General features: G+C 39.6%; 1 protein-coding gene across 19 annotated transcripts in view; it reads right to left on the bottom strand.

The window, feature by feature from the left end:
- The window catches only part of PARD3 (par-3 family cell polarity regulator), a 696,667-nt gene that overhangs the window by 272,954 nt on the left and 399,504 nt on the right, over positions 1 to 24,209 (bottom strand). For 9 of the 19 annotated variants that reach the window (XM_079769113.1, XM_079769103.1, XM_079769104.1 and 6 more), the window contains exons 13-16: positions 19,339 to 19,527; positions 17,823 to 17,993; positions 8,684 to 8,843; positions 1,305 to 1,494 (exon numbers count right to left, since the gene is read on the bottom strand). In XM_079769113.1, coding sequence (XP_079625239.1) covers positions 1,305 to 1,494; positions 8,684 to 8,843; positions 17,823 to 17,993; positions 19,339 to 19,527 — 710 coding nt within the window. The other 10 variants (XM_079769115.1, XM_079769119.1, XM_079769105.1 and 7 more) reach the window with 3 other exon arrangements.

The raw sequence follows: 24,209 nt of genomic DNA, 5'->3' as shown, positions 1-24,209 counted from the left end.
CTGGCCTGGAGGCTGCCCGGCCTGGGAGTGGCCCCTGGCGGAGGTGTGCGTAGGCATGCCCAGCGCTAACATGACGCTGTCTGCCTGTGTCCCTGGCCAGGGACGTGACGCTGCCTGCCTGTGTTCCCGCCCAGTTTATTAATAAATTTATATATTATTTTCATATACATTTTACTAATTTCCTTTCATTTCTGACACTTCTATTATAGAGAAAGGGCAAATAGCAATATTAAAGTATTTCCTCTAATTAATTCCCTTTTAATATGCCCAAATTTTGTGCACTGGGCCACTAGTATTAAAATATAATTTTGCGGATGTATTCCTAAAAGATCCCAGAGAAAGGGCAATGAGAAAATTCTGGTATAATGCTTCACATCGTTTGTGTTAATTATCAATACAATCTTACAAGGTCATCGAGAAGCAGCACTTTCCTATTGTTTATTGATTTATATAATTGCTAGGCATGCAAATTAAAACCCACATCCACATTCATGGACCACACATTTGCTCAATAATATCAAAAGCTTACTTCAATTTTAAAAGATACAGGAGAAAAAAAATAGCATCAGACTGCCCAAAGTCACAATACTACAAGCAAGAACTGGGTGAAAGAAGGTGAAGGGATTAGCCAAAAATATAGATATATACACAGACACAGACAACGGTGGGAACCGCCAGAGGGAAGTGGGGGTGGAGGTGGGCAAAAGATGGATGCACGATGCAGTGAGCAGACGATGTTTTATTGAGCTGTGCACTTGAAACCTGTATGGTTTTGTAAACCAATGTCACCCCAATAAACTCAATTAGGAAGAAAAATAAAAGCCCATGAAAAATAAATAGTATAGCTATAGCACTCTTAAAATAAATCTTCCCATTCTCAGAACATATCAACTATTAATTTAGCCAAAGTCATCTAATTATAACAAATTTTGAGTTACCTTAGAGATTTGTATACAATGTATTTACTTAATAGAAAAACAATTTATCAAATTAAAACTGATAAAAAACAATAAATAGTAAATTAACAAATGAATAGGGTTTTCTGGTTAGTGGTAGTTTTGTTATTGTTTTGGCTAAATTATTATACAGCCCGCAAAGGCTAAAACAATTGGGCAAGTTTATAGGCTTTGAGGAAATATTTTATTAAAAGAATGATAATAAATAAGAGTATTCAAACCATGAAAATAGAACACTGCCAAAAAAAAAAAAAAATTAACTGTGCTCAGTGATAGAGCTTCTAAAAACACAGATAAACTGTGATTGTAATTCACTAATGTCTTCTGTTCCCTGGAGTGTGAACTTACCAGTCTGCTGAATCACTGATTCCAGCCTTAGCCCAGGGGCCAGGGTCTGTTGTCACGAAGCCCACGTCATCATGGGAGCTGGACGATGACTGGTCGGAGAGATGGGGAGGGAGCACTGGCACCCGGTCATCCTCTATGATGACAGTATCGTCTTGGGGCATATTCACTGTGGGGGACAGCTGGTATTTACCTGTCCAGTGAAAAAAAGAAAGAAATTCTAGACTCGTGTTAAGTGTTAATGTGTATTAATACTTTGCTACATCAGAAAAAAAATCTAAATTTCCAAACATCTGTTCAACCTGATAGAACACAATTTAATTAAGGCAATTTATTTTTCATAGTTGAATGTCAAATGGACACCTCAAGTTTATTCCTTCCTCTACCACCAGGGCTATGTAGCTCTGATCTGAGTACTCATTTTCTCTGGTTTTAAGTTTCATAAAGCCAGATATGATCTCCAGAATGTCTTCTAATGTGAAAATGCTACATAGTTTCTACATTATGAAAGTCCTTTGAAATTTTTTTTATCAGGAAACTTAGAGGGAAGCCCTGCAGAATTACATCAACCATTCACCCATTCATTCATGTAGCAGGTATGTAAGAAAGACTTAATTTCTGCCCCTAAATCGTTCAAACCCTAGAGAAGGAGATAGACATTTAAAAGGTGATAACTGATTGGTGCTATGAGTGACGTGCAAAAAGTACTGTGGCATTCTCTAGTGCTGTTACTGCCTGGGTAACTAGAGACAGAGGATGCTCAGAATCTTAACAAAAGTTAAGATCAGAGTTGGGTTTTGAATGATTAATGTCTTTTTCATCGGCAGGATCATCATTCAATGCATGAAGCAGAAATGCCCACGGTGCAAACAAGTGATGCTTCAAAGATGAGCAACTATAGAATCAAAGGTTTGGGAGAAGATGGCACAATTGATCTTGAAAAGTAAATATTAGAATCTGAGCCCTAGCCGGTTTGGCCCAGATAGAGCATAGAGTTCGATTCTGGTCAAGGGCAAGTACCTTGGTTGCAGGCTCCTCCCCAGCACCGGCCCTGGTCAGGGCTCATGCAGGAGGCAACCATTTGATGTGTTTCTCTCATATAGATGTTTTTCTCTGTCTTTCCCTCTCTCTACCACTCTCCCTAAAAATCAATGGGAAAATATCTTCTGGTGAGGATTAACAACAACAAAAAAAGAACACAAACAAAAAAAGAATCTGACTGCCCAGAGATTTTCAGCCCAAGACAAGGGAGCCTATAAATTTTGATTTATTCAATTAGTATATAGTGTTCTTGGTAAGGAAAGACCCAGAACTGTCTACACTTATCAGTTTTTTTCAGGAAAATCTGCTCAGGTTCAGAGATCAGCGTGACAGGAATTTACATTTCTTAGGATAAAATTATGATTCCAGGCCCTAGATCCTTAAAGATAAAGCTGGGGTCTGAATGATGCCATTTTCCTCCCAAAAAAATGCCTATTGTTCTTCTGGCTAACTACCAAAACCTTGTGCCATAATTATGAGAAAGAACTGTGGACCAAGCTTTGATGCACATGAATACTTTGTGGGAGGCCATGCGCACAGAAATCTGTAGCATGGATGATATGGATCCACTGGCCTGGCTTTTCCAACTAAGCAAGGAAAATAGACAATTTTCCTATCCTCTTACAAGAGAATGAGAAAACTCTCATTTTAACTCCAATGTCCAAAGCTGTTAAATCAGCTATACTAGTTCTTAATACCAATAAAAATGATAAGCCACCATTTTACAGAGGGTACACTTTTCCTGTATTATAAAGCAGTAGAGGCCCAGTGCATGAAAATTCATGCACTGGAGGGGAGGTCCCTCAGCCCGGCCTGCCCCCACTCACAGTCCAGGAGCCCTCAGGGGCGGGAGGCGACCTGGCAATCAGGGGAAGGTGACGCCCCATCACACCTCTGCTGCTGCCGCCCTGATTACCTGAGCCTCGGGCGGCCCTGGGCAGCTGGGCAACAGCCATCTGAGGCTTGCCTGTGCCTTGGGCCAGCCCTGGATGGCTGGGGGCTGAGGGGATTGGAGTACTCCAGAGGCAGGCGCACGGTGGGGCTGAGGGGACTGGGTGCCACCATCTTTGAGGGCATGGCAGTCAATTAGCATATTCCCTCTTTATTGGCTGTGGGCGCCACCATCTTTGAGGGTGGGGCAGCAATTATCATATTCCCTCATTGGCTGTGGGCGCTGCCATCTTTGAGGGCGAGGCAGTCAATTAGCATCTGTGGGCACCACCATCTTTGAGGGCAGGACAGCAATTAGCATGATCCCTCCTTACTGGCTGTGGGTGCCACCATCTTTGGGGGTGGGGCAGTCAATTAGCATATTCCCTCCTTACTGGTGGTGAGCGCCGCCATCTTTGCAACAGCGTAAGGGTCAATTAGCATATTCTCTCTTTATTAGATAGGATTGCTTAAAATAGCACAAGAGCAATGTGTAGAAAGTCTATTAACATTTTAACATCAGTCTTAAGATTTAAATTTTGAAGTAAATGATAATTTTTGTTTTAACACTATTATGGAAATTTTGGGATGACGAATATATGGTCTTTAAGGATTTCTAAAATATAAATGATACTAGACATTTCAACAAAGGAGCAAAAATTAAATCATATATATATTTTTTCAGGATATCCCACAAAAGCAACCTTGCTAGAAATTTCAGATGCATTCATTATTTAGCATAAACTACTCTATTATAGAACTACTACACGTTCACTAAAAGTTCTACTCGGCATTTTATTAAGAAAAGCACTACTTTGATTTGAAATGCATTCATTTTGACAAATTATAAAAACTAGCAACCTCTTATGAACACTCATAATAAAAATATAAATCATATTTAATAATTGTTTGCCTTTCTTGAATTCAAGTCACTCATTTATTCCCACTAGAGTTTTAGGATATTAGGAGAAAGACAGAAATCTGTTCAATAAAATATCATTCATAAATAAGGTTAGACAGTCTAGCACTATTCCCCAAAGAAATATTTCCTTCTCAAGACATACTTTTCCCCACAAAAGTGTACAGAATGACAAAACCAGAATTTTCCCTGACAGCTTGCTATTGACAAGGCATGTGTCAAAGCATTAAATGCCAAAACCCCACACAGGCAAAATATATGGGAAAGAAATATTATGGCGTAATTACAGTACACTCATTTTTAACACAACTAAAACTCTTGGGTTTATACAATCTATTCTGAGAGACAGCCTAATAAGCAATATGGAACACTGAATGGTTCTTCAGATGACAATCCTTTTTCATAAGATATTTTTAGTAGCAATATTGTACCTTAGTGATCCAAAAAAATTATACATAAATGAATGGCAAGAAATTTCCCTAATAGTGAGATAGGAATTTGGCTATTTTTCTCTCATCCATGATTCTGGAGGCTAATATCTTTAAAAATTTGAGAATTCATATTTTCCATCAATATTCTACTTTTTAACATGCTTGCTAGGAATATAGTTTTAGAATCTGACTCCAGGAATATATTGGGGGTAATGGATGACTAAATTATCTAACTCCATATTGTACCAAACTCCACCTAGTCAATACCTCTTAATTACGTTTGCTGTACTTGGCACATCATAAATGTGAAACCTTTGAAAGATGACTTGAGAAGCCTTTGATCTATTTTTTGATGGATACATATTCCCTTGTCCTCAACTAGTTAACTAACAACTACAAACTAAAATGTCAACCAGTCAATATCCTAAAGAGGAGGGAAACAATGAGATGCAGGATGGTTGTTTACTAAACATTTATTCACTGGCACATTTACATAGAAGGCAATGCCATATATGATATTAAAAACAGATGAAATGAGAAAAATTTTTCCAGTGATTGACTCACAATAAAATATTCATGTTCCATTTTTCTATATTGAATTTCTAACAAGATGAAATAATATTAACATAATTTTTTAAAAACTCACCACAAATGTGTGAAAATAAAAGCTACTAAGATTAAATTCTAAAATGGATACAACAGATTTCAGTTTTACTTTAGATAGAAAAATTCTTCAAATTAAACATTGGAAAAAATTTAAGGTTCAATGCGCCCAAATGTCAGCTTGTAACTTTATGAAATGAGTATGTTGGTTAAATTAGCTATGCCTAGTACTGTTATTATTAATTAGTTAGGATGGTCTAACAATTTGTAAAGTATTTTTAAGGCTTTTAAAATAAAGAAATCCTATGCAGGCTCACTGCAGATTTCTTTGTGATGGAAGTCCAGGATGACTCTTTTAAAATGCACAATAGTGGAAAGTCAGCCAATACGAATGACATTTGGAGACATCTTGCCTTTGGTTGCAAATATGGTTGACCCCATCAAAAGCTAAGGAGATGCACAGACAACAGGGGGGTGAGGGCATTAGTGGGAGGGTGGGGGGCAATGAGGGATAAGAAGACGTATGTAATACCTTAATCAATAAAGACATTTTTTAAAAAAGCTAAGATGGAACAGGTTTGAGTAATGTGGGACTCATGACTCAAAAATATACATGTCATTTTGGTTCAGAAGCACAGAAACTTTGCAGCTTCAGACTTGTCACTTAATTTCTTTGGTCTATAATTCCTTGAACAGAACATAAGGAGGTTGGACTACATGATTTCTAACATTGTTTTAAAAGATTAATTTCTTTTATTTTTAGATGACAGTGGTTGCCAAAATGGAATAGATTTTAGAGACTGTCTAATATTTTTTGCTTAAAGCTGTGAGTACTTATAAATTGATGGGAATAAAGAATGAATGTCACAAGTTGTGTGATCTCAGTATTCCCCAGAAAATAAATAAAAATCACCATGGGATCTTGGGATTTCATTCCTTTATTTGTTAATTGGGAAAGTGTGGCTGATGACATCTGACATCCTTCCATTTCTAACAATTCTACCTTTTTAAATCTACTTTTTAGTAGTTTCTTTCCTAGGGTATGTTCCCATTGATATGAGTCAGAAAGTCTCAAAGTCATTCTGGTCTAGAGTCAGGCCTACGTAAGAAATATTTTATGTGAAAATTCACCCTGTTTGCATAAAATAAACCATTTCTTAATGTAGTCAGCTAGAATTTCAATACCAAGTTCTAATAGAATCATAATTGATCATGAAGTAAATGCCATCACCCCCACTAGTGTCTAACAGGAGTTAATCTAAAAGCATAAAAGACAAGCATTTACTAAGCAAGATCTGAGAAATTTCCATGTACCTAGATACTATGCAAATCAATAAATTCTATTGGTATTGGTAGAGATGCATAGAAATTCAGTGCTCTAATATATTTGGCACCCTGTTTTGTTGTAAGGTAACATCATTTGCAGGATTTCTAACTTTAAGGGGAACTGACTTAAAGCGTATCTGTGTTTTAGGGGCAATGATATTGAAATAGGGGCTGACAAAGACTGAGGAATTCTCAGATTTTCAAAACTAAAAATAAATCACATTAAGTACATGTATTTCTCAGGGTAAAACTATATGGGATCCCTAGATTACAGTACAACATGTAAAAATATTGTCTTAAGAAAATATCTAATTATTCAACGTCAATTGGCCTATCATCCAATGTAAAGAGTCTGTCACCCCCCAGCCCAAAGGGCATGCACAGTATATATCACAAAGCACAGAGCTGGGAGAGAAGTTACTACCTTGGGGGAAGCACATAAAGTTTTAAAAGTCCATTACATCTCTATCTGAGGGAATGGAAAACAATGCCAATGACAATGCAAAAGCAAGCAGACTAATGAATCCATAGCTAACCAAATCAGGGCAACAGACTACAATGAAAATGAAGGAATCCTCAACCCAAATATACAGCATTTCAAAAGGTTACTAGGTGGATTTTGTTTGGTTTTTGGTTTGTATTTTAGTTTAGTTTTTCGCCTTCCTCTGAAGCATCAGGGATTGGAGGCAGGACGCCGGTTACAGGAACTGGTGGACCAATGGTCTGATTCAGTATGGCAAGTCCTATGTTCCTATAATAGAGGGGAAATTACAGCATATCACTTTGTATGCACACAGATCCAGGCACACATGCACTCTCTCTCTCAAGGGGTCTGAACTTTTATCAATAAAAAAGTATTTAGCAAAGATAAAGTTTTATACCATATCCAAGAAAGTATGGAAAATCCAACAGCAATAATAAATTAATGTGATAATTACATGAGATGCCTGTCACCTAAAAGGTGCACAATATCTTTATCATCTTCCTCTGCTTTCACTTAAGCCAACCATGGAAAAAGGAAGAATGGTGACAAAATAAAACTACAGTTGGCATGTCTACATTCTATGTGTAACAAAATAAATGAGAATTTAGCAATTTTTCCAAACTAGAAAGCTAGAGGAATTAGAGAAAGAACAACAGAAAACTTTAGCAGTCATGTTTAAGTATTTTTCCTATCATGCCCAGCAGAAAGTTCTTTGAAGGCACAGATTGTTTGTATTCATCTTTGTATCTATAACAAAAGTGTATATACAATGCCTTGCCAATAAACATCCACTGATGAATGAAGTAAATCCTTCTTCTAATGAAGCTTCACGATGGAAAATTTAAATGTACTAAATCTATACTTAATGTACTCAAAATAGAGTAAAATTTAGGGTTTAGCTTTATATTAGCAAAACATACCAGCAATAAAAGTGTTTTATGTCAGTTGCTATTTTAATCAAAACAGCTTGCTGTATTTTAAATTTGAAAACTCCCAAGGTAATACCAAGATGAGCAACTCAGTACATCCAACCAGTCCTGTGGCAAAATAAGTCTTATTAACTGGGTCTGTTAGTAGAAGCTACACTGCTACAGAGCAAGTGCACACAACCTCATTACCCACTGTGGGCCATGCACACAGCACCGTGTTGAATCCAAACAATGGATGCCAAAACCTTGTTTCAGGATTTTAAAATGAAGGCTTTGAAAAAGTAGAGATGCAAGAAAAAATGGTACTCTCCAATTAAATGCAAACAAAATAAATGTGAATATCTTACATACACGTACGTATTTTTCCTCTCCCTCCAAACAGCGCTACCATGAAGCCTCCTTGCCATAAACCACTACATTTTGACCTTTTAAAAAACACGGCTTCATTTATTATCTCAAACAAGCTAAAACTATCGTGATCACTGGAAAACATTTCTATGGGATCCCTTTATTTTCCTTCCTACATTACAGGATCTAAAACTCACTTTAAAAAAGCAATGTATTGATTTACTCTCTTCATATTAACACTTCCTGAGTGATTATAAAGAACCTTCCCTTTTCCTCTTGAAAACATGGCCCTCTTTTACATTAATATTACATTAATAACCTCTGTGTGAACCAGTTAAAGCATAAAAATAAGATGTGATAAACAGCTTTACCTGACTCACCCATTATCCTACTGAGTGCAGCATTTCTTGTGGGGGATTCATCGAGCCTCTCAATCCCACTGTAGAGGGAATGGGAAATTCTTCGTTCTCTATCATCCAACACAGTTTCAATGGGCAGCTCAGGTGCCAAGGGGCTCCCAGGTGACTTCAGCTGTAGACAAAGGGGACAGGGGAGAGTCAGGACTGAAGGCCTGTTAGTAGCATGGGGATATTATAACAACTTGTCCAAGGCTTGCATCCAACTGGGTACCAAGTAAACTATAACTTTTCACCATGTACCATAATAATTTGTGATGGCAGCTCTGCCTAATGACCAACTTTCTGGGCCACTTTACACCGTGTCTCCCATTAAGTTCTGTCAGATTTCAACCACTAGAGGAAAAATATGTATATTAAAAGCTATTTTAAAAAAACGTATCTTGTTGCTTATGTTTTTCAGTTTGACTGTATCTATTTGAAGTCAATTTGTAAAGATTTAATTCAAAGTTTTTCATAAGATGTTGCTTTGCACAAGGCATGCAATATCAGAATGGAAGCTGGACATTAAACTTTACTTTTTCACCTACAGTCTGTGTGAGTGCTGGTAGAATTACTACTCACACTGTAAGACTTAAAGACCACTTGTCAGCTCATGTGTCTTGAACAATACACTGAGCCTAAATTTCTTCTGCTAGACATTAAGAATAATCATCCTATTCTCTGATTGTAATCTTAAGCATGAGACAGTGAATAACTGAGAAAAGCACTTTAATATAATACAAACAATGTTCTAACGAAATAGGCAAAGATGTGTATTTCACAAACATATACAATGGGTCAACTTCTATCACTATGAATAAAATTACATGTGGCATTCTTTAAAATAGCAGTGCCTTGCAAGTCATATTCCCCATAAAGATAATATGAATAAAAAACCTATGTTAGGTTTTTTTCAAGGAAGAACAAAGCACACTTAACCACACTCCTCCCAATGTGGGCTCTGAGGTTAACCCAGGGACCAGTATCTTAGGGTGTTTTGGTGCTGGCTGCAGCCAGAGGCAGAGAGTGCTTGGGAGGCAGGGCAGCCCAGCACAACACAGCAAAGCTGGAAGGAGACTGCATTTTCCAAACAGATGAAACCCCACTGTGGCAGTTCCGTTGCCTGAACAAATTATGATTTCTGTAAGAAGATATCATCTGTTTAATATAAATGAGATATTTAATGAAGTTCCGAATTGTAGACTTATCTCTCCCAGTCGGATAAGCACTGGGGAGATTTAATGCATTGAAGGGTCAACACAATTACAATTGAGGCACGTCGAACTGTGGGAGAAAAATAAACTCACAGCGCCAGTGAATTAGACTCAATAAGGTTTAAATTGTGAAATGAGCATTTGTTTTATTAGTTGTGTTGTTTTTTTTTAAGTTGCAGATTACAACTGACAGCTTTTCTGAAAAGTAAATGAAATATTCAAGGTCTCTGATGTATAAGAATAAAAGAATATTTTCTGAAAGAATAATAAGGCTAAACTCCAAGGTACTTTGGGGACATAAAAACAAAAGCAAATGAAACAAATACCGGACATCTTTAAGAACGAGTATACTTGAATTTTTTAAATAAGCACATACATTAAAGACTTGCTATACAATAGGCGCTCTACACACAAGACCCACTTGCTATGCAACCATTTATTTCATCATAAGACATCCTCAAGTTTGCTTAACAAATACATTTAATTAAACTATATAACTGCAGTTTTCTAGATGATAAAATCTTTATAAAGCTCCTTATGAGAAAGTCCTAAATATATCAAGAGGCTACTTTAGAATTTTACAAAGTCAAATAAAAATTAGATATTAAAAACTGTCCATGCAGGCTTTTTGAGAAAAACAGTAAGATGCCTGCTCAGATAGAACTTCCAACTTGACCACTTTCCTGGGAAAGAATACACACCTCCCCTGCCTCCCTAACCACATCTAATTTGCATCTCAAAAGACAGATTTAAATGGAGAAATCAATGAACTACCACATAAATATTTAACAGAAGATACAATGCCTTTCTACTTCAAAAAACAAAAACAAAAAAAACACAAGACAAAACCTGATTTCAAATATTTTGCTGATTCGTGTGAGTGTACTAGAGAACAAGTTTAAGAACAAGAAGTGTTGTCCGCGTGGCACTCAGCTCTCAGGGGCGGAGGCAGAGCCAGGTGGCCCTGGGAGAGCAGTCCAGGCCTCTCTACAATTCAGGCTGCTCCCAGGCCCTGTCAGACTACTTATATCAAAACTTTATCAAAATTAAGCTTAATTAGAAAAAAGGAGAAATGAACTGCAATTTTCACTTTTTCGTTAGTTATTTAAAGTGCAAAAATGTTAATCAACCCAGCTTCATTCCGTTCAGAGCTCCATCCCTACAAATGGGAAAGCTCAACACCTGCTGAAGACAAATAAGCTCCAGGTTGAAGCAAAATAACATAATGTGTAGCAGTGTAAAGTGATGCTGTCTTTTCCTAAAGTAATGTGGAAATGTACAGTATATCACGGTTCAAAAAATACCTTATACGTTTGACCAGGCCAATTATTTCACTTTGTTGTCACTAACCTTACAAAATAATAAGCAAAGTGAATAATAAAGATTCAAGGGAATCAATATTTCTCAGAACTTTATTTACAAAGGTATAAAAACTGGGAATGATCTCAATATCTAAAAATAATATAAATAATATGCTCCTTAAAAAGATATTCAAATGATCATATATTGTTGTTATAATCAGAAAATAACAAATGATATTTAGTAACAAAAAACTGGATATTGTCCAATAAATATGTTTTTCATCATATACTTAGCTTCTTCTTATTAGGAAAAGTTAAAATCTTGGTTTCTTATATAAAACTAATACAATTTCTGTGGGGTTTAGTAAAATTTCATGTTGTTTAAAGTATGCATTAGCAGGTTGAATGATATCTTTCACATTTAAAAAATGTATCCCATTATCTCGACTGTAAACACTGAAAAGCTGGTATAGATATGGCCCTCACCCCCTTTTACAAATTTAGAAGTGGGTCCTACTTAGTACTTGGCATGATCTCATTATTCGATATTTCAGTCATCATGGACTTAACCTGTTATCCCCAATGCCTGGCACAGAGCACACACTGGTTGAATAATGAGATGAATAAAGTTAATCCCTAGTCAATGACTCAGAGATTCCTTAGAATGGTTAATAGAGATCTTATACACACTAGGCCACAAGGAAGTAGGCCTTTAAAGTTGATGGAACTGCACAATGTTGAAATGAAAAGAAACTGACCTAGATTTCAATTATGCATTGAGAAAATACTCACATCCAAAGGATACATGAACAGAAAACAATGAATAGACAGGGTTTAGCTTTGGCAGGACAGTGGCAGGATGTTTAGGACCATTGGAAAACACAGATATTTACATTACGATTCATAACAGTAGCAAAATTACAGTTATGAAGTAGCAACGAAAATGATTTTATGGTTGGGGGTCACCACAACATGAGGAACTGTATTAAAGGGTCGCGGCAATAGAAAGGTTGAGAACCACTGCTCTAGACCCACTTACAGAAGCAGGAAGAAGGCGGCAGTGAGGGAGAGAGCGTGAGCGAGTAAAGGAGCAAAAGAGGAGTGTGTGGTCATGTGGGAAGTGTGTGTGTGTAACTGAGGCAAAGTTAGATCCCGCAGGATCTTGGGGGGCAGGCTGACTGGGCTCGCTTAACTAGGCAGCCTCTGCTGCCATTGCAAACAGTCCCAGATCGGACAGTTCTTTTTCAAGGGCCTCAACTTTTTAAAGGGGAGAGCTTCTGTGACTGGGAGCCCAGCCTCACCAACACCCGGGGTGCCCTCAGATAACACCTGGGACTCTACAACTACCCCCACCAGGGACCTGCAACCTTGGCTACAGTTCCATGGTCACCGAGACTCCAGCCACCCTGGGTACAGACTCCTGTGAGTTCCGAAGCGTGCTCCCCTCTGACTGACCCAACGCTTTAGCCCAGGGCATTGCGACCATGCAAGCAGCAGCCCCTCAAGCAGCCAGCCCCAGGCTGAGGATGGCAGCCTCATGCAGCCTGTCCCCCTTCAAGGAGCAACAGCTGTGCAAGTGCCCCCCCCTCCACTGTTGGAGGAGCAGCAGCCGTGTGTGCAGCCCACCCCTATCTGAGAAGCAGCAGCTGGTGAGCAGCCCACACCAGTCCAAGGACCAGCCTGCCCCCACCCGACGAGCAGCCGCACAAGCTGCCCGCACATGTCCAAGGAGTGGCAGCCCCACACAGCCCAACCCTGTTCAAAGAGCAGCAGCTGCATGCAGCCCACACCCATCCAAGGAGCAGCAGCCGTGCGAGCAACCTGCCCCTGTCCAAGTAGCAGCAGCCTCATGAGCAGCCCGAATCCGTCTGAGAAGTGGCAGTCCTCACGAACAGCCCGTCCCCATCCGAGGAGCAGCAGCCACGCTCAGCCTGACTCCGACTGAGGAGCAGCAGCCTTGTGAGCAGCCCACCCCCGTCTGAGGAGCAGCAGCTGCATGAGCAGCCTCACCCCACCAGCCAGAAAAACCACCACTACCGCGAACAGCACCCACTAGAGGAGCTGCTGCCAACTGAGGACCAACCACTACGGCGATAGCTTGATGAGCAGCTGCCACCCGAGGTGCCACTGCCACCCAAAGAGCAGTCCCTGCACGACTTGACACCTAGATCCTTTGGTGAGAACAAAAATGGGTAGACAAAGAAACCCCCAAAGGAAAGAAAAGGAGGAATCTCTAGAAAAGCAGCTAAGTGAAATGAAGGCATGCAGGATGTCAGAAAAAGATTTCAGAATAAGGTTCATACACTTCATAAACTGGATGGATGAAAAAAATCAACAACTTATGTAAGAATCAAGAGGAAATAAAGAGTGATACAGCTGCAATAAAAAACACCATGGAAAGTTTCAACAGTAGACTAGAAGAAGCAGAGGACTGAATTAGCAAATTAGAAGACAGGGAAGCAAAACACACCCAAACTGAATTACAATTGGAGAAAAAATTAAAAGACAGGAGGAGAGCCTAAGGGAGCTTTGGGACAACATAAAACAAATAATAGGGGTGCCAGAATGACAGGAAGAGGAACAAGGGTTAGAAAACCTATCCTCTCTAATAAAATGGTAATATGCAAATTAACCATCACTCCGCTACATAAGCCACGCCCACCAACCAAGCCACGCCCACCAGCCAATCAGGGAGAGTATGCAAATTAACCCCAATCCAAGATGGCTACAGCCACAGTGAGCAAGGTTTCCCAGGTAACAGAGCAAGGCAAGCTTTCCATAGCCATTGCAGGCCTAAGCCTCCACTCAAGCTACAAAGTTTCAATTATAAAAGGTAAACAAATTCAAACAAATGGCGGCAGAATGGAGCTTGAGAGAGAAGGCCTGGGTTGCCGGCGGCAACAGGGGAAGCAAAGCTTTCCGCACACCCTGGCCGGGCTCACCCGCTTAAGGCTACAAAGTTTCAATTGTAGAAGGTGAATTAACTGCCACAGAGATGGCTGCCGCCCCGGAGGGAGCAGCAGGCTTGGCTCCGCTCCATGCTACAAAGTTTCAATTGTAGAAGGAAAATAAATTCCAGATACCAGGGCCTCCCCTTGGGTTGCCAGGGGGCGTGGCTGGCCTGCAAACCACCACAGGCCCCTCGCTCAGGCCGCCCCACGCCCCAAGGGAACCCCACCCTGATCCAGGACACCCTTCAGGGCAAACCAGCTGGCCCCACCCGTGCACCAGGCCTCTATCCTATCTAATAAAAGAGTAATATACAGATTGATCATCACTGCAACACACAATATAGCTGCCCCCATGTGGTCAAAGATCCTGCCCCTATATGGACACAAGATGGCCACCACAAGATGGCCAGCAGGAGAGGGCAGTTGGGAGGCACCCGGCCTGCAAGGGAGGGCAGTTGAGAGGGACCAGGCTTGCAAGGGAGGGCAGTTGGAGGTGATCAACCCTGCAGGAGAGGGCAGTTAGGGGTGACCAGGCTGGCAGAGGAGGGAAGTTGGGGGCAAACAGGCTGGCAGGGGAGCAGTTAAGCATCAACCAGGCTGGCAGCGGAGTGGTTAGGGGGTGATCAGGCTGACAGGCAGAAGCGGTTAGGGGCAATCAGGAAGGCAGGCAGGCAAGCAGTTGGGAGCCAGCAGTCCTGGATTGTGAGAGGGATGTCCGACTGCCCGTTTAGGCTCGATCCCAGTGGGATCGAGCCTAAACGGGCAGTCGGACATCCCTCCAGGAGTCCCAGATTGGAGAGGGTACAGGCTGGGCTGAGGGACAACCCCCTGCCATGCACGAATTTCGTGCACCGGGCTTCTAGTTTGAAGAAATAATATCAGAAAACTTCCCTGATGGGGGGAAGAAAAAATCATACAAGCACAGAGAATCCCAAATAAAATGAACCCGAAAAGACCCACACCAAGACACATCATAATTATGATGGGATATGTTCATGACAAAGAGAGAATCTTAAAGGCTGCAAGAGACAGACAGAAAGTTATGTACAAGGGATATCCCATTAGATTATCAAATGATTTCTTAACAGAAAGACGTCAGGCCAGAAAAGAATGGAAAGAAATTTACAAAGTGATGCAAAGCAAGGGACCGAATCCAAAAATACTCCATCCATTAAGGCTGTCATTCAAAATTGAAGGGGAAATCAGGAACTTCACAGACAAAAAAAGGCTAAGGGAGTTTGTCACTACCAAGCCAGCAATGCAAGAAATGCTAAAGGGACTGGTGTAAAAAGAAGAAATAAAAAGGGAAGGATCACAGGAACAAAAACCAAAAATGGCTACAAACAAGTGCCTTTCAATAATAACTTTGAACGTAAATGGACTAAATTTTCCAATCTAAAGACATCAAGTGGCTGAATGGATAAAAAAAAATAACCCATATAAATGCTGTATACAAGACACCCACCTCAGAACAAGGTACTCAAACAGACTGAAAATGAAGGGATGGAAAAATACCTTTCAGACAAATGGAAATGAAAAAAAAGCTGGGGTAGCAATACTTATATCTGACAAAATAGACCTCAAAATGAAGGCCATAACAAGAAATAAGGAAGGACACTTCATAATACTAAAGGGATCGATACAAAAAGAACATATAACCCTGATAAACATATATGCACCCAACGCAGGAGCACCGAAATACATAAAAAATACTCCTGAAAGATATCAAGGGAGAGATCGACAACAATACGATCATAGTAGTAGACTGTAATACACCACTGTCATCACTGCATAAATCCTCTAGACAAAAAAATAAGCAAAGAAACAGCAATACTAAATGACTCACTAGGTCAGATGGACTTAATTGTCACGTTCAGAACATTTCACCCCAAAGCCATAGATTATATATTCTTCTCAAGTACACATGGGTCATTTTCAAAGACAGACCACATATTGGGTCACAAGCAAAGTCTCTCCAATTTTATGAAGATTGAAATCATATCAAGCATCTTCTCAGGCCACAATGGCATAATCCTATACAATAAAAGGCTAATATGCAAATTGACCAAACGGCGGAATGATAGGTTGCTATGACGCACACTGACCATCAGCGGCAGACACTCAACACAGAAGCTGCCCAGTGGTGGTCAGTGCACTCCCATGGTGGGAGCGCCGCTCAGCCAGAAGCCAGGCTCAGCCAGAAGCCGGCAGCACTAAGGATGTCCGATAGCTGGCTTAGGCCAGATCCCTGAGGAAAGTGGGGCCAGTGGTCAGTCGGCCATTGCCTGAGGGCTCGCAGAGTGCAAGAGCGGGCCTAAGCTGTCAGTGGGACATCCCCCAAGGGCTCCCAGACTGTGAGAGGGTGCAGGCTGGGCTGAGGAACGCCCCCAAGTGCACGAATTTCATGCACCGGGCCTCTAGTTATATAATAAAAATGAATGTTTCTACATCACACTGCTTTCCACTGTGAGATGTTTAGTTACAGTTACATTGTTTCTCTTATTGGTATGAAAATTAATTTAATTATTATTAACTAATTCTCCATTTAAAAAATAACACAAAAGCAAGTCAATGGTCAATAACCTTTCAAAACTTGGTTGCCTCTACATTGACTACCCACTGAGCTCAAGAGTATATATATATATTTTTTGCAAAATATGATTGTATTATAGGATCAGGTAATTGATCATCACAACCTAGAAAGCTTGCTTTAGATACTATTAAAGATAGACTTTAAAATTAAGAAAAACACAAGCTAGTTTGATAGCATTTTCAATTTGCGTGATTTGTTAGTAATTTTTTTCTTACTTTATTTAAAAGTGTGGGAATTTTAGCATCAATAAAAATAAACTACATTTTCAGTAAGTTCTGTTCTTCATAAACTGTCCAGTCCCAAGTATTTTCTATAGATGGCAAATAATTTATAATAGATCTATGAAATTTGTTTAAGGTTCCAATATTAGTTTTTTATTATATATATAATTTATTTTTACCTTTAATTTTCAAATGCCCTGCTAAGAAAGAACATGTTTTTATTTATTTGGGAAGACATGACCATAACATTCCTACTACCCCTAATTACATAGTACAGCATATATTTTGAACTGAGTATGTATTACATAATAGATATAACTGAAAAAGCAGGCACTCAAGGGGAAAAACAGTTAACCTTATAGTGAAGGAGAAAGAGGAGGTAGCAGATAGAAGTGGAGGCTCATACTTTTGACAATGCCAAAGGATAAAGGGGCTTTGTCAGAGGCACCCATTTTCTGATAAACAAATGAACAACTCTAGTTTCGTTGTTTCTCCCTCCCAGCTACAACATTGCTGAATAGAAGAGAATTGTTGGCTCTGAGCAGGAAGGTGTGATCTCAGCCAAAGGTGCCTTTAAGGTCCCCATCTTATCTGTTGAGTTGGCAACAGAAATACTAATGCGCAAGTAGGAATATTTTGGCCACAGAACTACGAAAACACATCACAACTCACGGATAACACAATAAAACCACGGCACGCAAAGATAACTTATAGTGGTTCAAGGAAAAGTCCCGGGACTTGCCATGCTCAGTCCAAAGTCAAGACTGAAACTCAGTCTTATTATAATTTTAAATGCTAGTGCCTTTGGTCTTTTCATTTATTTGTTCTTTACCTCACTGCACTTGCTTATTCGCCTTGCAACAATGAGCTGGATCATTCCTCGCTTGTTCCCTTCAGTGGACATGGACCTTCTGAGGGTTTCCATGGCGTCTTGGTTTGTCTTGCCCAACAGGGATTCTCCATTCACTGCTATCAGCTGATCATTCACCCTAAGCCTTCCATCCTGAGAAGCAAACAGGTAAAAACAACACTGTTACAAAAGAAGTTGCTTTCATTTTAGTTAAAAAAATAAAATAAAAACAATGCCAAAAAATAAAGAGAGGGGGGGACTTTAATCCTGATGGACTTTCCCAATTGACTACTAGCATAATGTCCAAGCAGTCACTGTAGCCTTTGTCCATTTCAATCATTTATACATTTGTAAAACAAGTCATTATCATAATCTGTTTACCAAAATAGCATACTAATTCAAAGGATACAAAGTGATTACTTTCTTCCTTCCAGAGACACCCACAGAGGTTATTTACAACCCAACACAAGCCAGAGCTCAAGGCTATTAGACAAGTGCAGAGAGACAAGTGCCCCCTTAACGAACAACCAGGAAATTTTCTCTAGACTGGGAAATAGGATAAGTGATCCATAGACAGTGAAGGGGAAAAGAAAAGATGAACCTTTATTTTATGGCAGCTCAGAGCCAGAACCTAAACTAGGTCTTTGTATAGATTATCTTCATTTAACTAGTATGATTATGGGTTGTAAAATCTGTGAGACAAAAAATGGGGAGTTGAAGCCATGGACACCACCTCAAAGTGAGAGATCACTGATTTTTATTCTAGTTGCTTGATCATGGTTAGGATATTATGGAAAAAAAAAGAAACCCCACAAACAAACACAGAAAATATTTGTTAAGTGTTATAGGATATCAGAATATGCCAACACAAAATATACCACTTTGGCATAAGGAGGATTCTGAGCTGATGGCAATTGAGAAATGGCAGACACAGCAGGTGTTCCCTGCTCTCCCTTCTGCCTGAACACAGGACATGCATTTCCTTTATGAAGGTGTCCCCTCACTTCTCCCAAACCAGGAAGGAAGGACAATGTTCAACACCAGAGACATAGATGGCAAAGAGATTAGTCTGCGTAAACAAACCTTACAAAACAAACCTTATCTATCATTAGTTTCCCTGATATAATTACCTTCCCAAAATTTACAGCTCCTAGAAGCCCAAACCCTTTTTCCTTTTATTAAACACAATGTATTGCTCTTTGCTTAAATGGCATATAACCTTCCAAGACTCACCTTTTCTTCAGTTTATACTTCTTTTCTGTGGAGCCCCAATATATGTAAAATTTAAAATAGTAACTTCAATAAAATTTTAACCTTTTTCTCCTGTTAATCTGTCTTTTGTCTCCCAAGTTTAACTAATGGGCCTCAAAAACACAATCTATGAGGTATAGAAAGTCTGTCCTCCTCTGCAGTGTATACATTTCCAAAATAGTTATAGGGGTAAAATTAAACATTTTTGTTAATGGACATAAGCTCGATAAAGTTGACATTTGCTTACTTTAGATGCTGCTCCTCCATTAATAATGGACTTGACAAAGATTCCCAAATCCGCATGGTTCTCTTTTGACCGGTTACCTTTGACACTGACACCGAGACCTGCGGATCCTGAATCATTAAGTGGAACTTCAAATGTCAAAAATTCCCTGGTGCCATCAGGTGTGAGAACAACATCCTCCTCGTCTGCTTTCTAATAGGGAACAAAATTGCAAAGCACATTATATTCCAATGTTTCTTCCTCACAGATATTTTTAAAGGGCTAATGAGCAGTTCTTAATCATAACAGGCACAGTATCTCCACCAGAGTTCCATGACAAAATCCAGGATAGCAGTGCATCTGTACCCCTTGGAAGTATTCCTGGGGACAGCTGTTATTATTTATATGCAGCATTTATTTAAATATTGAAACAAACCCAAAACAGATTATCAGAAAGATAGGGGGAAATATAGTGAAAAGGACTGAAAACATGTAGACACCTAGAGTTTGGGATTTTTTTGGGGGGTGGGGGGAGGAGGGAAGGGAGAGGCAGGAGGGTTTCTGTTTATACATGGTGGGGCAAAAGTAGATTTACAGTTGTGAGTAAATGGAACAGAGTTATTTATTAATCATTGTATTATTTTCAATATGAAAAACTGTGAACCTACTTTTGCCTCACCCTGTATATATTCTAAACCACAGGTGAAAAACAATACACAAATCAAAATAAACAAATATAACTCATTTGTCCCTTGCTTTTCATTAGGAACTTTCAATGTTATTAATAGTTTTATGCAGAGAAGATTTTTCACAAAACTTTACCAAACATAATTTTAGGACTATAGATACAGTCCTTAAAGGCCATTTGTAAGCTTCCCTTCACAGGAGAACAAAGACCAGGAAAAACTGGCTGGACACCAGCAATCAGACCATATAAGGAACGGAAACTGTCCTGAAGGCACCTGATGGCACACCTGCATTCCATCCGCATTCCAAGCCCACCAGCTCAGCCCCCAGACCCACTCACAAGCACTTCCCACCAGTGACTTCATAGAAGTTTGAAACTCCAGCTCCTGGGTGCTGCCCTCATCTACCCAATCAATGTCCCCTTGGCTTGATGCTATGCAACCTTTGGATATCCCATCCTTCATCCCCTTTCTTTAAATAAATTCAATGTTCCTTTATCTACTCTCCGAGATGGCTATTTAGCCTGCCCAAGTACCACCCATTGTTAACCTTTCATGTACTACAGATGGGATTTTTCAAGCGATATTGTTTAATAAATTAGCTGTATATGCAAGCTTTAATGCCATAATTGCAGTCATCAAGGCATAAAAGACTGTTTTAGAATACAACTTATTTTAACTTACATAAACTTTTGCCCATCTTAACACAGCAAGGAAGAAATGAAAGCTTAAAGTCTAACCTAATTAAATGCAGTGAGATGACATATTCTATCAATAAAAATTGCCCTAGCCAGTTTGGCTCAGTGAATAGAGCATTGGCCTGCGGACTGAAGGGTCCCGGGTTCGATTCCGGTCAAGGGCACATGCCTGGGTTGCAGGCTCAATCCACAGTAGGGGGCGTGCAGGAGGCAACCAATCATTGATTTCCTCTCATCATTGATGTTTCTATCTCTGTCTCCCTCTCCCTTCCTCTCTGAAATCAATAAAAATATATTTTTAAAAAATGTATGCCACAAGATGAAGCAGTGTGCCTCCTCCTCAGTAATCCCACCCATGGCCAAGACTTCAAATACGTAGATCTCTATACTCGTCACCTCCAAAATGAGGAAGGCTAGAATTCTTTTTCAAACTCAGCATTTACAACTACATAATGAACATGTAGCAGGACCTCCTCAAATCAAAACTATATGCCTCATCTAGTACTACAACCTATTTATCCTCCCCTTTTCCCAATTTTGAAATATTAGACCAGCATCTACCTAGTCACTCAAGTTGGAATTATCAAATTATAATTGATGAATGGCTAAATATAGGGTGTCCCCCCAAAATGTATACACACACTTTGAATAATTATGAAGGCAGTGTTTATTAAAATATATTTCATTTTCAAAATTGAGCTATCAGGTGTTAAAGTGTGCATACATTTTTTTGGGGGGACACCTTATATATAGCAGTACATAAGGAATATAATGTATCCTTTAAAGATTGTGCTTTTACAGATTGGTTCAATTACACACATGAAAGCAGACTACTGCAGAGTAATGAAACTATGGGTAGACTTCAATTGTTCTCTTTGTATCCAAACAAACGTTTAAAATTTTCTAAAAACAATCAAAATTAGCATAATTCTACAATACTTTTTAAAGGAATTTAGGGATTTGACATGCAAGCTGAAATATCTCAATTAGATGAAATAATATTTGGAAGTACGGAATTTATCAGTAAGAAACTATTTTTATAGCTTATTTTAACATAAGAGGTATGCTAGTTTAACATAGCTAAATCCATAATAATGTAATTCGTAAAGTAATGCTCCTAATTTACTAATATTCAATGTTAACATTTTATGGTAGGACATTCATTGTGCCAGCTCAACAGACAGCCTCATAGTTATGAGAAAAAGGTACATTTCAAAGACACAAAATAATCCTAATATATAAAAACCCAGGGTCTGTAACGTCCAAAACGACTGAAGGCTCGACTGACCAGAAGTCAGTCCTGCAGTCAGTGCTGGGTTGCTGTGGTGATCCAGCACTGACTGCCACCAATGCGGGCACAGTGATCCAGCACTGACTGCCGAGGGGGCTGTGGATCAGGCCCGCAGAGGCAGGTCTGATCCGCAGCCTCCGTGGCAGCTGTTGATCAGCCCTTGCCTCTCTCTTTCTCTACGGGCTTTACCAGCAGCTGCGCCTGTTTCTCTCCAGGCCTCCGCGGGGGCTGCTGATCAGCCCCGCCTCTCTGATCAGGCCCAGAGACAGGCCCGGAGGCGCTGACTGGCATAGAAACTGACCAATCAGAACCAAATCTGGGTGAACTGTGAGGAGCCAATGGCTGCCTAGGAGGCGGAGCTTTTGACACTGACTGGCATAGAAACTAACCAATCAGAACCAAATCTGGGTGAACTGTGAGGAGTCAATGGCTGCCTAGGAGGTGGAGCTTTTGACGCTGACTGGCATAGAAACCGACCAATCAGAACCAAATTGGCCAGCAGGGGAGGGCATACTTAGTATACTGAAAGCATTACCACATATTTATTATACTGACATCATTATCACATACTTACTATACTGATATCATTAACACATATTTACATACTGATGTCATTACCACATATTTATTATACTGATATCATTTATCACATATTTAGTATACTAAATGCTTCATTACAGAGAACTGTTACAAAGTCTTCAGAGTATAGGATCTCTTCATTCTGATACAAAGGAGGAGCCAATTTTCTATCACCTTAATTATTAGTCCATACAGATTCTGAACTTTATCAAGTTTCTTGAATCAAATTCTTTCTATAGAATTTGCTCTTCAAACCATATACATAATCGTGTCCCTCATATACATACATGTACACTCAAAGTGATTTTTTTCAATCAGTACAACCAGTCAGTTCTTCCTTTGCTCATTACTCTATTGACATTTTGCCCTTTTAATGCCCAGAATAAACAGGGCATTTTTACTGAGCATATTAAAAGCAAAGAACCTGCAGGATAGGCAATTTGCAAGCTATTTACTTCCCCATTATCCTCAGAACAGCAGAAAAGACACATACTTCTATCTGCAGTGAGACAGCAAAACCAGACACAAGTCCCAACACCATGGCCCAACTTTCCTTCCTCCCCAACAACAGTCTGTCCCCCAGGTCACTCTGAGTCTGCAGTGCATCTGCTAAGAGAGGAAATAAATGTTGATTATATTAAGTAGCAAAAAAATAATGAGAAATCTGAGCTTCAACATATGGAAATTTTGATGAGTGTACAAAATAGTAAAGAGAGGCCAAAGAAATAGGATTTGATATATATCATGAGTCCATAAAATTATAGATATGAGTAAAATAGCTGATATGGGGCTCTGAAAAGAAATGAGTGACTCAGCACATATTTTATCACTTGCGAAATCTGATTCCTGTTAATATTTTAGCCTTTGGTCCTGACACAGAGCTCCTAAACCCCTCCAAATTTTCTTTTTCTTTTTTTAAACTATATTTTTTTATTGATTTCAGAGAGGAATGGAGAGGGAGAGATAGACAGAAACATCAATGATGAGAGAGAATCACTGATCGACTGCCTCCTGCATACCCCCTCCTGGGGATTGAGTCCACAACCCAGGCATGTGCCCTGACCTGAAATCGAACCACAACCTCCTGGATCAATAGGTCGATTCTCAAACGCTGAGCCTTGCTAGCCGGCCACCCCTTATAATTTTCTGAGTGATAAGAGCATCTTTTGTTCTAATGAGGGGATTTTTGGTGGGTCACCAGAAAGACAAAGCCATGATTAGAAGCTTGAAACATTCATTCCTACCTCCACTCTCCAAAGAGAAAAGAGGGGATAGAAATGAAGTTAATAATCAATCATGCCTATATGATGAAGCCTCCATAAAAATCTCCAAAGTATGGGGTTCAAAGAGCTTCCAATTTAATGAACATAGCCACATACTAGGAGGGTGACACACCTCTACCCACACAGACAGTAGCTCCTGAGCTTGGGACCTTTCAGACTTCACCCTAAATATCTTTTCAAATGACCATTCATTCACATGCTTTAAAACATCCTTTGTAATAAATCAACAATAGTAAGTAAACTGTTTTCCTGGGTTCTGTGAGTTGTTCTAGCAAATTATTGCACTCAAGGAGAGAGTTAGAAGTTGTGTGTAACCTGGGGACCACTCCTTGACATTGGCATCTGAAGGGGGTGACAG

The sequence above is a fragment of the Cnephaeus nilssonii genome (assembly GCF_951640355.1).
Source record: "Cnephaeus nilssonii genome assembly, chromosome: 4".
NCBI classification, from domain to species: domain Eukaryota; kingdom Metazoa; phylum Chordata; class Mammalia; order Chiroptera; family Vespertilionidae; genus Cnephaeus; species Cnephaeus nilssonii.
This window is presented reverse-complemented; position numbering and strand designations above follow the sequence as displayed.